This window comes from Bufo gargarizans, chromosome 2 (genome assembly GCF_014858855.1).
Source record: "Bufo gargarizans isolate SCDJY-AF-19 chromosome 2, ASM1485885v1, whole genome shotgun sequence".
In the NCBI taxonomy this organism is placed as follows: Eukaryota; Metazoa; Chordata; class Amphibia; order Anura; family Bufonidae; genus Bufo; species Bufo gargarizans.
Genome location: NC_058081.1, coordinates 28,107,319 through 28,125,213, shown reverse-complemented (window position 1 = coordinate 28,125,213; position 17,895 = coordinate 28,107,319). Strand labels below are relative to the sequence as shown.

Genomic DNA, 17,895 nt, shown 5'->3' with positions numbered 1-17,895 from the left:
TACTATTCCTATCTGGTGGCACATTAGATTGCACGCGCAGTGCCCCAAATTGGAAGTAGGAGGACCGACCAAGCATCTTTTTCCTAAAATCGATGCCATATACACGTCCCCTGATAGGGGATGTAACAGGGATTAAACTGATAAGAATAGTACTACTTAACACACCACTCATATCTGGTGGCACATTAGATTGCACGCGCAGTATCCCAAATTTGAAGTAGGAGGACCGACCAAGCATCTTTTTCCACCTCCCGGTTCCTAAAATCGATCCCATATACACGTCCCCTGATAGGGGACGTAACAGGGATTAAACTGATAAGAATAGTACTACTTAACCACTACAGGACCGCCGTACGCCTGTTATTCCTCCTGGACGCGCCGGGGCGTCATCTCGCGAGACGCGAGATTTCCTGTGAACGTGCGCACACAGGCGCGCGCGTTCACAGGAACTGCAGGTAAACTAGCTGATCTACAGCCTGCCATCGGCGATCGTTCGCTGGCAGGCTGTAGATGCGATTTTTTTAACACCTAAAAGGTATATTAGACGCTGTTTTGATAACAGCCTCTAATATACCTGCTACCTGGTCCTCTGGTGGTCCTTTTTGCTTGGATCGACCACCAAAGGACACAGGCAGCTCTATAAAGTAGCACCAAACACCACTACACTACACCCCCCCTGTCACTTATTAACCCCTTATTAACCCACTGATCACCCCATATAGACTCCCTGATCACCCCCCTGTCATTGATCACCCCCCTGTCATTGATCACCCCCCTGTAAGGCTCCATTCAGATGTCCGTATGTGTTTTGCGGATCCGATCCATGGATCCGCGGATCCTCAAAAGCAGGATGGTCTCAAATCGTGTCCTGGACATGGCAGCAGAGAACATGGGCATGTGATGAATTGGGTTCGTGGACCAATATGTTTTGTTAGGCCCATGTTGAGGAGAAGGCCCAGAAAAATTTTACATTCGGAAACTTGGACGGGTTTGGACTGGGCATAAAAGCTTCCCAGGTTGGCGGCTATAAATTGTGTGGCATACCGGTTTGTTTCTGCCACGACTAAGTCCAAGCGCTCCGCAGTCAAGAACAGCTCAAAAAACCCCAGTGCCGAACTGATCTGAGCTGTCTCAACCCGAACTCCAGACTGGGCGGTGAAATGGGGAACTATTGGTGCGGATGAAGTTGGGGGCTGCCAATCAGGGTTTGCCAGCACCTCAGGGACTCTAGGGGCTCTACGGGCCTGTCTGTGCGGTGGCTGCGATGGGGGAACTAATGCATGTGCCACCGTACCAGCTTCAACTGCCCTTCTGGTGCTCGCCACTTCACCATGTTGTACGGCAGTGCTGGTACTAGGTCCAGGATGGGCTGCGCTGCTGGTGTATGCCTCACCACGTAATCCGACAGCACCAGCCCCACTCTGCTGCCCTTGAAGCAGATCCTACGCAACCTGTGGTCTAGCAACACAGGGCCGGGTACGCCTGGTGGTATCAGGGACATCAACCTCCTCGTCCGAACTTTGGGTCAGACTGCCACTGCTTTCTACAGGTTCATATTCTTTCCCGCTGGATTCGTCAGATGAGGGTTCCCATTCCTCATCCGACTGGGTCAGAAGCCTGTAGGCTTACTTGCCATTTGGTCAACTAAATTTAGGGGGTATTCCCTGAGACTACCCAAGAAAAAAAGCAAGCCTGTCTTACAAATGGGAGGCTAGCGAAGTACCGGAAGCCGCTGCGATTGATAAAAAAATATCAAAACTGAGTTTTTTTTTATCACCGCAGCGCTTGTGAAGTGATTGTGCAGTGATAAAAAATAAATAAAAATTTGTCACTGCGGCGGAGCGGGCGTGGGTGAACGCATGTGTGGGCGACCGATCAGGCCTGATTGGGCAAACACTGCGTTTTGGGTGGAGGGCGAGCTAAGGTGACCCTTATACTATTATAGATCTGACTGTGATCAGTTCTGATCACTTAAGATACTATAAAAGTGCCAATGCTGATTAGCGATACGCTAATCAGCGAATCAGTGACTGCGGTGCGGTGGGCTGGGCGCTAACCGACGCTAACTGCCTAACAAAGGGGCCTAAACTATCCTAAACCTAACCGTCAATACTAGTGAAAAAAATGTGACAGTTTACACTGATCACTTTTTTCCCTTTCACTAGGTGGGCGATCAAGGGGTGATCGGGGGTGATCTGGGGGCTAAGTGTACTGTTTGGTGTACTCACTGTGATGTCTGCTCCTCTGCTGGGACCAACCGACGAAAAGGACCAGCAGAGGAGCACAGAAGCCATTTAACACCTTCTATTTATAAATATAAGGTGTTAGATGGCTTCTGATTTGTTTTTTTGAAAATCACCAGCCTGCCAGCGATGATCATTGGCTGGCAGGCTGGTGACGAAATGCTCCTTTAACTTTTGCCGGCCCGCAATGCGCATGCGCGGGCCGTCTCTGCCCGAAATCTCGTGTCTCGCGAGATGACGCGCCGGCGCGTCCAGGAGGAATAATAGGGCCGCCGCCAGGACGCAATCCTGCGTACGGCGGTCCTGAGGTGGTTAAAAGCGCCATATTGGTGTAAATCCCCCCATACTACATGCTGTACTAGAGGCATTAGTGTACATTATGATCAAAAGGCATAAGCACACTCACCACGCCAAAGTCGCCTCTTTGAGTGGGACCTTTTTTGACCAAAAGGCGCAGCACAATACAGTGACAAAGCGGCACTGCCCTAGTAAGCGGCAGGACCCAGGAGTCAAACAACAATCCTGCTGTCTGACAATGCCACCCATGGCACTGGGTCCCACCAAACTACCAGCACAGCGCCACTAAAACAAAGTTCACCACACAGTACTGCACCATGTGAACAGTTGCCTAATACAACATGTCCATTGCTATCAGGAGCTACAGGTCAATGACCACTATATGCAGACTTGTGTGATTAAAACCACCTGTGCCGAATGGGAGGAGTGCTGATACCAGTAGTAAAGAAGAAAGATTCAAATGACAACTTAGAAATGTACTATATAGAAATTATATTCTAGGTATATTGCACCCCTGCCTCAATCAGATTTTTTGGGGGGGCAACTGGTATATCTCACCAGTTGTAATTAGTTATTCCAATAGCATTTGTCCCTCTGTGTAGCTGCAGTATCGCAGCAGAACCGCACACATCTGCTGCACAATACAAATGCACTGTAATATACTTTCTATGTTAGAATCGGGTTCTGTTATAAGGTAGGGGGTGTGTCCATGTGCTGAAATGTCTTAATTGGCTGTCTTGTCCCACCTGATGGATGTGTCATGGGTCAAAGTTCGGCGCTATGCAAAAAAATATGGCGGGTGCAAATATCACCATATGTTCGCATGTTCAGCGAATCGTGAACGAGCAAAGTTCGCCACAAAACGAACGCCGGCCGAACCGCAAGGCCGAACCGCAAGGCGGGGGTTAATCGGAACAGGATGCCCGCTGATATCATTCAGCGGGCATCCTGTCACAACACTGGGGGGGGGTCATGCAACCCCCCCCCGTATCGGCGATCGCCGCAAACCGCAGGTCAATTCAGACCTGCGGTTTGCGGCTTTACCTGCGGTTGCGGCGGTACCATCGGGTCCCCATGCGGCTGTGGGGGGACCCGATGGCATGGAAGGCAGCGCGATGTCTAAGGAAGGCATTGCGCTGCCTTTCGGTTAAGAGCCTGTGAGATCCAGCCCCCTGGTTCTCAAAGGCCCCGGAAGCTGTATGAGTAATACACACAGTATTACTCATACAGCCAATGCATTCCAATACAGAAGTATTCGAATGCATTGTAAAGGATTAGACCCCCCAAAGTTCAAGTCCCAAAGTGGGACAAAGAATAAAGTGAAAAAAAAGTTGAAAAAAATAAAGTTTTCTCCCCAAAAAATTAAGTTTCAAGTAAAAATAAACAAAAACGTCATTTTCCCCAAATAAAGTAAAAAAAAATGGTAAAAAATAGGAGGGAAAAAAAAAGTATACATATTAGGTATCGCCGCGTCTGTATCGACCAGCTCTATAAACATATCACATGACCTAACCCCACAGATGAACACCGTAAAAAATAAATAATAAAAACTGTGCTAAATAAAAAAAAAAATTGACAGCTTACATTACAAAAAGTACAACAGCAAGCGATCAAAAAGGCGTTTGCCCACAAAAATAGTACCAATCTAACCGTAACCTCATCCCGCAAAAAATTAGCCCCTATCTGAGACAATCGGCAAAAAAATTAAAAAAATTATGGCTCAGAATATGGAGACACTAAAACATCATTTTTTGTGTTTGAAAAAAGCTGTTATTGTGTAAAACTTACATAAATAAAAAAAAGTATACATTTTTGGTATCGCCGCGTTCGTATCGACTGGCTCTATAAAAATATCACATGACCTAACCTCTCAGATGAACAGCGTAAAAATTTTGTAAATAAAAACTGTGCTAAATAAACCATTTTTTGTCACCTTACATCACAAAAAGTGTAATAGCAAGCGATCAAAAAGTCATATGCACCCCCGTACAGCGGTTTACGACCACATATGGGGTGTTTTTGTAAACTACAGAATCAGGGCCATAAATATTGAGTTTGGTTTGGCTGTTAACCCTTGCTTTGTAACTGGAAAAAAAAATAATAAATGGAAAATCTGCCAAAAAAGTGAAATTTTGAAATTGTATCTCTATTTTTCATTCATTCTTGTGGAACACCTAAAGGGTTAACAAAGTTTGTAAAATCAGTTTTGAATACCTTGAGGGGTGTAGTTTATAGAATGGGGTCTTTTTTGGGTGGTTTCTATTATGTAAGCCTCGCAAAGTGACTTCAGACCTGAACTAGTCCCTAAAAATTGGGTTTTTGAAAATTTCGGAAGAATTTCAAGATTTGCTTCTAAACTTCTAAGCCTTGTAACATCCCCAAAAAATAAAATATAATTCCCAAAATGATCCAAACATGAAGTAGACATATGTGGAATGTAAAGTAATAACTATTTTTGGAGGTATTACTATGTATTATAAAAGTAGAGAAATTGAAACTTGGAAATTTGCAATTTTTTACACATTTTTGGTAAATTTTGTATTTTTTTATAAATAAAAAAGATGATTTTTTTTTTTACTTTATTTTACCAGTGTCATGAAGTACAATATGTGACGAAAAAACAATCTCAGAATGGCCTGGATAAGTCAAAGCGTTTTAAAGTTATCAGCACTTAAAGTGACACTGGTCAGATTTGCAAAAAATGGCCTGGTCCTTAAGGTGAAATAGGGCTGAGTCCTTAAGGGGTTAAACTAGACTTCAGGTACTGTACCTGGATCTTTATCAGAATTCTGCAACCAACAGGGTGGTCTCCCTAGCGGCAGGCATCAGTCTTCTGCTCCATTCTTTGGACAGGTTGCCTTTACACACAAAAGTCCACTATGTCCCTTCCTGGACTGTGTTACTGCAATATGACCCTGGTTCTGAGTCTTGGTTTCCTTCTTTGGTTCCCCTGGCTGGCAAGTGCCAAGGGGACATCTAGCAGAGATATCATGGAGTAACTTTCTCTCCTCTCCTCAGTCCTCAACTAACCACTAACTTCCTGTTTCTTATATATGATGTTATGGCACCACCTAGTGTTTGTAGTGCAGTTACCAGCCTGTTGCTGGGAATGCGCAGCTTCATACTGACAAAATAGACATAACATTATCCAAGATTTAGGGATGGCCGTCCTAGTGCCGCAGGCCATGTCTCTATGTGCTGCACGCATGATACTAATAGCGTGCAGCATTTTTCTGTTTGTCTGTCTGTTGTCAAAACTAGCGCTCCTGATGAAGAGGCTAATGTTCATAAGATGCCTCATAAATGCGTTGAGTGCATGAGTGTATGACAGCATCTAACAGTCAGAGCTAATAACAGCTAGAGTTATTGTGTTCCTAGCCAGCACTATAGCAAAGTGGGTGGGGGAAACCTTTGCCATGTAAGAACGTACTTATTTAGAAAGCACTGCACCACTAGGTTGATGACGTGCGCCATGATGGGAGCATGTGTTTTTTCACCCAGGTTCATAGCGGCACGATGTTGCGCCCATTGTCGCTGACCATGTTGTCTAGTTGGAATCCGCGGGGTGACAGCCAGTGGGAAAAATGCCAGAGCTAATCCCAGCTCGGCTGCCTCTACCTCTACTGTGCAAGTATCTCCAATCTGTACTACCCCTCCTTCCTATCACATGTGTCAAGTCAAGCGTTGCCACGCCGTGTTAGAGCTGATCGGCCTGGGCAAGAATAGTCACACCGGCGTGCTGTTGCAAAAGTTCATCAATCAGCTGACATCCTGCTGGCTGTCACCCTGCCGACTCCAACTGGGCAAGGTGGTCAGTGAAAATGGGGGCAACATTCTAGCCGCCCTGAACCTGTGCGAAATAACACATGCTCCCTGCATGGCGCACATCATCAACCTAGTGGTGCAATGTTTTCTAAATATGTACACTGGTTTGAGCAGGATGCTGGCAAAGTCCAGGAGACTGTCCAAGCACTTCAGCCATTCTTATGTGACAAGGAACTCTTTTCTGGACTTGTAGCGACAGAATAGCCTCCCTGGAATTCAACATTGCACATGCTCAAGTGTCTGTACGAGCAGCGGAAAGCCGTGAACTAGGACTGCAGCTAACGATTATTTTAGCAATCAAGTATTCTACCCATTATTTTTACGATTAATTGAGTACTCTAATAAGAAAAAATTAATTAATAGACTGTTTTCCTTTATAAAAACTCAGAAGACCCCTTGCAATCAGTCCCCAACACCCTTCATTCCCCCCGTGCGATCAGCCCAGGTGCATCAGTTCCCCCCAGTTCCATCAGCTCTGTTCCCCTCAATGCCATCAGCTCCACTATCCCCCAGTGCCATAAGCTTCCCTTCTGTGCCATCAGCTCCGTTGCCCCAGTGCCATCTGCTCTCTCCCACCCCAGTGCCATCAGCTCTCTCCCACCCCAGTGCCATCAGCTCTCCCCCACCCCAGTGCCATCAGCTCTCCCTCACCCTAGTGCCTTCAGATCTCCTCACCAAGTGCCTTCAGCTCTCCTCACCCAGTGCCATCAGCTCTTCCCCAACCCAGTGCCATCAGGTCCACTGCCCCAGTGCCTTCAGCTCTCCCCCACCCAGTGCCATCAGCTCCACTCCCCCAGTGCCTTCAGCTCTCCCCACTCAGTGCCATCAGCTCTTCTCCACCCCAGTCCCATCAGCTCTTCCACACCCCAGTGCCTTCAGCTCTCCTCCACCCCAGTGCCATCAGCTCTCCCCCACCCAGTGCCATCATCTCCACTCCCCCTTGTACCATTATCTCTCCCCCTTGTGCCATCATCTCTCCCCCTTGTGCCATTATCTCTCCCCCTTGTTCCATCGTCTCTCTCCCCCTTGTGTCATAGTCTCTGCTCCCCTTGTGCCTTCTCTCCCCTAAGGCCGGGCCACACTTCAGTTAAACCATAGACGCACAGTCCGCAAAAGCCCAGCCTGCCCTCCACTTGACACCCAGAGTGCACAGCGTCATTGGAGGCTATGACACTGTGCAGTCCGGGCACCCGGACTTAGTCGCACCCCCACCCCCTCGGTGTCACCAACTTGCGTTTCCATCAGGGGAGCCGTCGACACTCCAGCTTTCCACGCTGCTCTGGGTCTGACGTCACAGCGCATCAGGTCACCGCATGTGTACATCAGGAGGTCAGTGCAGCGCTGGACCATGGACGTGCAGGGGATCACGGAGCGGGAGTAAAAGCAAGCACTACACTCCCGCTCTGTGGTCAAAAATTAGCATCAGATTTTTTGTTTCGAATTACTCGATTTAATCAAGTACTTGTTGCAGTCCTACTGTGAACAATTTTTTCATACACCAGACAGGGAGCATGTGTTGCTTTGAGGTCAGGCAGTGGATGCCCTTCGAAGAGGCCACAAGATTTGTCAGCAGAGACAACTGCGGCATTAACGATCTCACCCCTCAAATATTTATCTTAGAACAGATGCTGATGCTCATGCAACAAGGGATGACGGTGGAAAAAGAACAGCTAACACATCTTTTTGCCCACCCTGTAGCTGTTGAGGACACATAAAGGGAATCTGACATGGAAGAGGAGGATGACAAAGATGAGAAGGCAGAGGCACAGGAGCTAGTACACCCAATCGTCTCGGTGTGGGGGCGGTGACAGAAAAAAGTGACTCCTCGGGCACTCTGGTTAGAAATAGTGACCTGTATGCTTGCTTGCTTATGCAATGACAGGCTTATCGCTGACATCAAGCAGTCTGATGATTACTGGATAGCCATGCTTTTAGACCCCCACTAACAAGGCAAAATGGGGGAATGTTTTTCTTTCACAGAAAGGGAAACAAATTATGTTATTACCGGGAAACACTGTGTATGCAGCTTGTGGCAAGCAGATGCCTGCCGCCAACGTGCCTGAAAGATAGGCCCCCTCTTCGCCCCCTGCAGAGTCACTTACCCTTCCGCTGCCACGAAGGAGGGTATCAGCAGACGCTGTATCAGCAGTACCAACCATTTCAGTCTCATCAACACGATAGATGCTTTCTCAATGCCCAGGTTCAGGCCTTTATAAACTCTGGCCAGTCTCTGGTGCATACCCTGTTCCCTGAACCCTGGGCAAGAAGACTAGAACAGTGGCCCAAACTGGCACAGTATGCTCTCTTTCTTCTTGCTTGCCCAGCCTCCAGTGTCATCTTAGAGAGAGTCTTCAACGTGGTAGGGGGCGTGATGACACCCAAACGGGCCAAGTTGTCTTCTGCCAGTGTCCAAAACATCCCTTTTGTCAAAATGAACAAAGCCTGGATTGGGCAGGATTTTCACTCTACTCCACTTGAGGTCAATGAATTGATCTGGCGTTGCTGGTGGTGCCCCATCTTGCCACTGTTGCAGCTTGCCTGCCTGTCTCCTTCATACAACCGCCACCATCATGCCACTGCTGTGGCCTTCCGACCATTATGTTCTATGTGGCTGCTGCCTCCATCATGTCACTGCCACCCCTTTTTTCCAGTCTGTATATTAGTGTATAGCATGCAGTCTCCGGTGTATATACACTGCCTGTTCCAAAAAAAAAAGATTCTCAATGGGGTTAAGGTCTGGACTCTGTGGTGACCAATCCATGTGTAAAAATGATGTCTCATGCTCCCTAGACCACTCTTTCACAATTTGAGCCCGATGAATCCTGGCATTGTCGTCTTGCCTGTGCCATCAGGGAAGAACAAATCCATTGATGGAAACACCTAGTCATTCAGTATGTTCAGGTAGACAGCTGACCTCATTATTGGAGCACATACTGTTGCTGAACCTAGACCTGACCAACTGCAGCAACCCCAGATCATAGCACTGCCCCCTCAGGCTTGTACAGTAGGCACTAGGCGTGATGGTTGCATCACTTCATCAGCCTCTCTTCTTACCCTGATGCGCCCATCACTCTGGAACAGGGTAAATCTTGACTCATTAGACCACATTACCTTCTTCCATTGTTCCAGAATCCAATCTTTATGCTCCCTAGCAAATTGAAGCCTTTTTTCTGGTTTGCCTCACTGATTAGTGGTTTTCTTACAGCTGCACAGCTGTTCAGTTCCAATCCCTTGAGTTCCCTTCACATTGTGTGTGTAGAAATGCTCTTACTTTCACTATTAAACATAGCCCTGAGTTCTACTGTTCTTTTTCTTCGATTTGATTTCACCAAACGTTTAAGTGATCACCGATCACGATCATTCAGGATTTTTTTCCCGCCACATTTCTTCCTCTAATATGGTGGGTCCCACTATCCTTCCAGTTTTTAATAATGCGTTGGACTGTTCTTAACCCAATTTTAGTAGTTTCTGCAATCCCCTTAGATGTTTTCTCTGCTTGATGCATGCCAATGATTTGACCCTTCTCAAACATCTTTTCCACGACTATGAGATGTGTCTTTCGACATGGTTGTTTAAGAAATGAGAAGCAACTCATTGCACCAGTTGGGGTTAAATAACTTGTTGCCAGCTGAAAGATAATCGCCCATGCAGTAATTATCCAATAGGAGGCTCATACCTATTTGCTTAGTTACATCCAGGTGGCGACTTTTTTTTTTTGGACAGGCAGTGTTTATCAATTATATAATAGGACTCTTTTTCCAGTCTGTATATCAGTGTATAGGACACACTCTCCAGTGTATATATATAATTTATATAATAGGACTGCTCTCTGGTCTGTATATCAGTGTATAGGACGCAGTCTGAAATGTATATATATATCATTTATATTATAGGAATGTTCTCTGGTCTGTATATCAGTGTATAGGACACAGTCTCTGGTGTATATATATCATTTATATTATAGGACTGTTCTTTGTAAATTAGTATGTAGGACACAGTCTCAGGTGTATATATGTTCTCTGGTGTATATGTTGTGCTCATATGCTCTACAATAAATGTAATCTGTCATTTCAGGACCTCTGTGTGGTGGCGCGATTGCAGAAGCTATTGGATTCCCCTGGTTATTGAGGATCACTGGATTAGTGAACATTATCTACTGTCCTCTTTGTCTCTTGCTTAGAAACCCACCAGCCAAAGAAGAGAAAATGGTCAGCAATTTTTATTTTTATAATAAACCATACAAAGCAAATATTGTATTTAAAAATAAACAAAAAGCCTGAAAGGGTTTTTTCTGGTCCTGCTTGTCTCTGCTTCCTAGTCCCTTTCGGCATATAGGACATGGCTTAGCCATTCACTGGCACAGAGGTGACCTGCCGCAGCCTCTTACTCGTCCAGAGGACTGAAAGTAGAGACAAAGAGACAAGCAGGAACCTGTAGACATCTGAACAGAAGTGTGTGTGTAGGGGTTGGGAGGTATGTTAGTGAGGGTCAGAGAGCAGTATATCTCTTTATTCATAATTTTAATTTTTATTTTGTTATGCTGTTTTGACCCTTATGAAGAAAAATATCAACTGGCATTCCCTTTAAGACGACCGAATTTCATGGCTTGTTTTCAAGTAGCATGCAACATCTAGTGAAGATATTCTCAATATAGCCCTGCCGTCCCCTTGACTAATCGTAGATTAGAAGGTTTTTGGCTGTAGAGTAAGGGCTCATTCACACACACATACGGAACCATTCATTTCTATGGGTCCGCAAAAAAAACTGAATGTACTCTGTGAGCATTCCGTTTCCGTATGTCCGAATTTCCGTTCCGCTACATTTTGAGTCTTGTCCTATTATTGTCCGCAAATCACGTTCCGTGGCTCCATTCAAGTCAATTGGTCCGCAAAAAAAATGAAACACATACGGAAATGCATCCGTATGTCTTCCGTATCCGTTCCGTTTTTGCGGAACCATCTATTGAAAATTTTATGCCCAGCCCAATTTGTATATGCCATACGGAAAAACGGAACGGAAAAAACAGAACAGAAACGGAAACAAAAAATGGAACAACGGATCCGTGAAAAACGGCCCGCAAAACACTGAAAAAGACATACGGTCGTGTGAACGAGCCCTAATTTGCACAAAATTTACAGACATGGAAAAAGCAAATGGTTGAAGAATAGGAAACGCATTTTCTTCTTTTGCCTCCAAAATGGTTAAACCTGTGAAGCACAATATGCATAGTTGTCAATTTTTGAAAAGTTACTGTGACTGTCCCTAATTTTCAGAGACAGTCCCAACAAATTACAGTTCCTAGAAAGTCTCTGCCCTCTATGATCAGGGGTGGGTTGTCAAGTGCAGAGCACCAAGCTGCTTACTTGCTCTGCCGGTGGCTGCACAGCATAAGGTTTGGCTCTGCCCAATCTTCTCCCATCCTCTCCACACCGTGAAAGCTCCTTGGTAACTGCATGCTAGTTGTGCAGCTGCGCAGTGACAGAAGGCTATAGAGAAGGCAGGATTCACAGATTATTCCTCATAAAACATAACCTTTATTAGGATTATTATTGTTAAAACCTCCCAGGAAAAACAACCCAAAACAAAAATAGACACTATTACCACGGTCAGATGTAGTTTAGTGGATGATCTTGTAGGTAGAGTAGAGATGAAACACTTGGGCTCTATCCCTATATTTGACCCTGAGACTATAAGCTCTGCCTACAAAAATGGAATAGCCGCCCCGATAGGGGTGATCCCGTGTCAGGAACCTCCTGATTGCCCTAGGATATCCCTGACTCGGGATCACCTACAAAGATGGCCTTTCACTAAATATATAATCAGACTAACATACGTACAAAAAATAATAAAAAAACGAAATTGTGCACTTGTGATAAATCAAAATGTGAACACAGTTAATAAATACCAAAAATACCGCAATTAAAGCTTAAATGGTAAAACTATTAAAGTTGTCCATCCATCTGTGGTTCTGATGGTTGTTGGTAAAGTAATATATATATATAATTTATCAAATCTCTTTATATTTGGTCCAAAGTCCCACTTGTACAATGTGTATGGGGCTATGTATCTTCTACAACCTGGTGTAATATGTCAGCAGTAAAAATAAATTTAAATTGAAATTCCCTCCAAAGGTATTGTATGATAAGTGTTAAATAAAAAAAAGACTAAATTGGAAAAAATAAATGCCACTACACTACATTACAGCTTCCACCCCCATCAACCATAACCCATACAATGTGCCATAACCCAATGAGCTATTAACTATAAGGCCCCTTTCACATGGGCGTGACGGATTAGGTCCAGATGCGTTCAGGGTGCGTTCAGTGAAACTCGCACCATTTTGCAAGCAAGTTCAGTCAGTTTTGTCTGCGATTGCGTTTAGTTGTTCAGTTTTATCCGCGCGGGTGAAATGCGTTTTTAATGCGTTTTTCAGGCGCGTTATAAAAAACTGAATGTTTACAAACAACATCTCTTAGCAACCATCAGTGAAAAACGCATCGCACCCGCACTTGCTTGCGGATGCAATGCGTTTTTCACGTAGCCCCATTCACTTCTATTGGGCCAGGGCTGCGTGAAAAATGCAGAATATAGAACATGCTGCGATTTTCACGCAACGCAGAACTGATGCGTGAAAAACAACGCTCATGTACACAGACCCATTGAAATGAATGGGTCAGGATTCAGTGTGGGTGCTATGCGTTCACGTCATGCATTGCACCCGTGCGGAAATCACGCTCGTGTGAAAGGGACCTAAGAAATGAAAAAAATAAAAATATTCTCATATTTTTATAGGTGTATAAAATAAAAATACTAAAATAAAAAAACATAAAAATAAAGCTTCCTGTATCATTGAAAAAGTTTTTGCTTTCAAAGACGCATAAAAAAAAAAGAAGGAAAATGTGCCCTGTCAGGAAGCAGGGTAATTGGCCTGATCTTCATCTGGTTAATTTTCCAAGTCAGGTTAGAAAAGGGCAGCTGATCACAGACCGCTCTATGACTATTCATGTTGCACGAGTCTGTTCCTATAAGTCAACACCCCACTGCACATTGCAAAAAATTTTAAAATTGTAAATGAATTCAGGTTTCCAAAATGTATTCAAGACATATATTTACGACTAGGGCTAGGGTACTATGATGCAGTAGCAATGCAGCTACTGCATGTGGGTAAAACCACACCAACCCAGGGTGGCCGATGGGATGCAACATCTGAGATGTGTATTATGATGTTCTAGAGCAGTGTTTCTCAACCTTTTCAAACCAAATGCCCCCTAGTGACAAAATGTTCCAACCGAGTAAACACAAAAAAGTGAGCAGTGATAAATATGACAGATTTTACACAAGGAATAGTGCAGCGCTAATCTTCCTTTCAAAATTCGGTCCAACCACATTAGGACACATGATGGATGAATATAAATTTTTCAATTGCATGTACACTCTGCGCTTCCAAACGTACAGGAGAATACAGCACCACATACAGTCATGTGAAAAAATTAGGACACCCTTTGAAAGCATGTGGTTTTTTGTAACATTTTTAATAAAAGGTTATTTCATCTCCGTTTCAACAATACAGAGAGATTAAAGTAATCCAACTAAACAAAGAAAACTGAAGAAAAGTCTTTTCAAGATCTTCTGTAAATGTCAATCTACAAAAATGCCTATTCTAACTGAGGAAAAAGATAGGACACCCTTGCCCCTAATAGCGAGTGTTACCTCCTTTGGCTGAAATAACTGCAGTGAGACGGTTCTTGTAGCCATCTACCAGTCTTCGACATCGGTCTGAGGAAATTTTACCCCACTCCTCAATGCAGAACTTTTTCAGCTGTGAGATGTTTGAGGGGTTTCTTGCACGTACAGCCCTTTTCAAGTCACCCCACAGCATCTCAATGGGATTCAAATCTGGACTTTGACTTGGCCATTCCAGGACTCTCCATTTCTTCTTTTTCAGCCAATCTTTGGTTGATTTACTAGTATGTTTTGGGTCATTGTCATGTTGCATGGTCCAGTTCCGCTTCAGCTTTAATTTTCTAACTGATGGTCTCACATGTTCTTCAAGCACCTTCTGATACACAGTAGAATTCATCGTGGATTCTATGATGGTGAGCTGACCAGGTCCTGCTGCAGCAAAGCAGCCCCAAACCATGACACTTCCACCTCCATGCTTCACAGTTGGTATGAGGTTCTTTTCTTGGAATGCTGTGTTTGGTTTACGCCAAACATGTCCTCTGCTGTTGTGTCCAAATAATTCAATTTTGGACTCATCTGTCCAAAGAACATTATTCCAGAAGTCCTGGTCTTTGTCAACTTTATCTCTGGCAAATGTCAGTTTGGCCTCGATGTTTCTCTTGGAAAGCAAAGGTTTCCTCCTTGCACACCTCCCATGCAAGTTAAACTTGTACAGTCTCTTTCTGATTGTAGAGGCATGTACTTCTACATCAACAGTAGCCAGAGCCTGCTGTAGTTCTCGAGATGACACTTTAGGGTTTTTGGAGACCTCTTTTAGCATCTTGCGGTCTGCTCTTGGGGTGAACTTGCTGGGGCGACCAGTCCTGGGCATGTTGGCAGTTGTTTTGAAAGCCCTCCACTTGTAGACTATCTTCCGGACAGTGGAATGGCTGATTTCAAAATCTTTTGAGATCTTTTTAAATCCCTTCCCAGACTCATAGGCTGCTACAATCTTTTTTCTGAAGTCCTCTGACAGCTCTTTTGCTCTCACCATGGTGCTCACTCTCACTTCAACAGTCAGGAGCACACCAAACTAAATGTCTGAGGTTTAAATAGGGCAAGCCTCATTCAACATGCAGAGTAACGATCTACTAATTATGTGCACCTGGTGTGATATACCTGTGTGAGATCTGAGCCAATTTAAGAGGGAATACATGTGAGGGTGTCCTATCTTTTTCCTCAGTTAGAATAGGCATTTTTGTAGAATGACATTTACAGAAGATCTTGAAAAGACTTTTCTTCAGTTTTCTTTGTTTAGTTGGATTACTTTAATCTCTCTGTATTGTTGAAACGGAGATGAAATAACCTTTTATTAAAAATGTTACAAAAAACCACATGCTTTCAAAGGGTGTCCTAATTTTTTCACATGACTGTACCTATTACATCCAGTGATGTCTGCTCTGATATACAGGACCAGACCACCATGATGAATTCTTTGAACCATGTGTCACCTCTGCAAAGGTTGTCACACAGGCATCTTGAGTTCCTCACTTTTCCATCATCCTCCCCACCTTCTTAAAACCCCACCCTGCCACCCCAATACTGTGCCTGCTGTGCCTACTGAACCAAATACTATAATGCAAAAACAGATAGTGTCCCCGAAGATACTAGTACCACACAGTGCCCCCATTAATAATTATTACCACATAGTGCCATCAAAACATTTGTACCCACCAATATTGCCCTTGACTGTAATAGTTCCCCAAACATAGTGTCCCCACCGTTCTGAGCAAAGCAGTTGAGTTGAATGTGGAGTGGCCTGTTGGGGGGGAAAATCACCTACTCGGCAGTGTGGCAATGAAACATTGCTGGATGTTAGGCTAATCCTATGTAGCCCCTAACCCTACGGCACCTCAACCGCATACACATACCGCAGGTTGAGAAACAGTGTTATAGAGCATCTGACATGTATTATGAGGTTCTGCAGCAGCTGAAGAGTGTATTATGTTGTTCTACTACAGCTGAGGTGTGTACAAGAAGTTTCTGCTACAGTTGTGGTGTGTATGATGTTAATCTGCAGATAAGGTGTGTAATTTGAGTTTCTGCAGCATTCTTCATTAAATATTCTTTCTAGGCTTATTTTATAAAAATGTAAAAAACAGATCAGGGAGACCTCAATGGGTTTCATTTTTGGGTTAAGGGAAGTGAGTAACTATTTTTTTTTTATGGTATTGGGGGACAGAATTGACAGTTTCTTCATGCTTGTGCTCATGGGAAAATGATTTTCTGTCTATATGGCTTCTGCCCCATGCTGGCACACATCATCTCATCACCTGCTACTAGAGATGAGCGAATCGAATCAGACGAAGTGGAATTCGATCTGAATTTCAGGAAAAAATTGATTCGCAAAGAGAAGGTGCAGTTATTTGTGGCAAAAGCATTTAGTGGCCTATTTCAGTACAGAAAGAAAAATATATACGCACTTCACTGGTGCAGTTATTTCTGCTAAAAGCGTTTAGTGGCCTATTTCAGTACAAAAATATTTTTTTTTTTTTTTCGCTTTTAGGGATGTTTTAATTTGCTTTTAATTTATTTAGTTAAGGTAAAAGTATGTCAGACAGAGAAGTGCCAGGCCATGCACAAAGGAGTGGCAGAGGCATAAATGTTTCTGGCGCAGGCAGAAGTCGCAGCAGAGTAAGGGGGCGTAGCAGGAGGAGTCGCAGCGAGAGGCCTAAGCTCCCGGTGTTATATAGCGGTTGTGTCTTGACCTGCAACCCAGCGGTTCTTGATTGGTTAACTCGTTCATCCACTTCATCCCAAGTGACATCAGACACCCCCAGCCAACAGTCGGTGGGTTCGTCATACACAACCCTTAGTTATTAGTGGAAATAAGCAGAGAAAGGCGCTTATAGGGTGAGTATGTCTAGTGAACATTAAATCCGCAGATAGTGAAAAATGGTTTGCTCACCTATTTAGGTTGCACCAAATTGGGCGCACCACAGTGAAGGCCAAAGTCAACGTCCTCCACGTGCCGGGTGATCAGCGGCCATAGCAGCTACTCAGCTGACTTTATTCCAGACTTGATAAAGGGGTCAGTGGAACCACGAAAAGCATCGTCATACATTAAATTGAATTTTGTTAATCAACTGGTTACGAAAGTGTGCCCCTTGTTGTCCATACGCTTGGCTTCTATGGTCCGGCGTTCTCTTACTGTCACGGAAGGTGTATAGAAAACTAGAAGACACAAAATGAAGATCCCACTGACTGGTTCCAAAACTAAGGAACAAAAGGGAGAGCCCTGCAACAGACCTGGCTCTCTCCCTAACTGCTCAGCCTATGCAAAAATCTTAATGGTAGATGATCGCATATCCTCGTACCTCGACTGTATAACACCTATAATAGTGAGGGGACACGACCACCGGCTCCCTACACTTGATACAGAGGGAGTCAGGGTCACCTGGGATCCAGCAAACAGGAAAACACAAATGAATGAACAAAACTTAACTGTAGAAGACTCAGTAGTAGCATCCAGCATGCATACACTCCAGGAAGTTGTATAAACTGCAAAGTGATGTAGTATGGGAAGGGATTTAAAGGGATGCAATCAGTGCAACTACATGACAGCTGAGAGAGGCTAACGAGATGAGAAAAGGAAAGCAAAACAAAAGGAACCTCAAGGAGGAGGTTCTGAAGGACGTCTGTCAGAGCTTCTCAGATGTCTGGTGGTGACAGTACCCCTCCTTCTACGAGTGGACTCCGGACACTCAGAGCCCACCTTCTCAGGATGGGACCTTTGGAAAGCCCTGATGAGACGAGTGGCCTTAATGTCCGTCACTGGGACCCACATCCTCTCCTCAGGACCATAACC

The 17,895-nt window shown here is 44.5% G+C and overlaps 1 protein-coding gene across 1 annotated transcript in view; it reads left to right on the top strand.

The window, feature by feature from the left end:
- Window positions 1-17,895, top strand: part of LOC122929260 (chromaffin granule amine transporter-like) — a 297,828-nt gene that overhangs the window by 267,899 nt on the left and 12,034 nt on the right. The window contains exon 14 of the mRNA XM_044282777.1: window positions 10,440-10,573. Within this exon, the coding sequence (XP_044138712.1) occupies window positions 10,440-10,573 (134 nt within the window). The remainder of the gene's footprint in view (window positions 1-10,439; window positions 10,574-17,895) is intronic.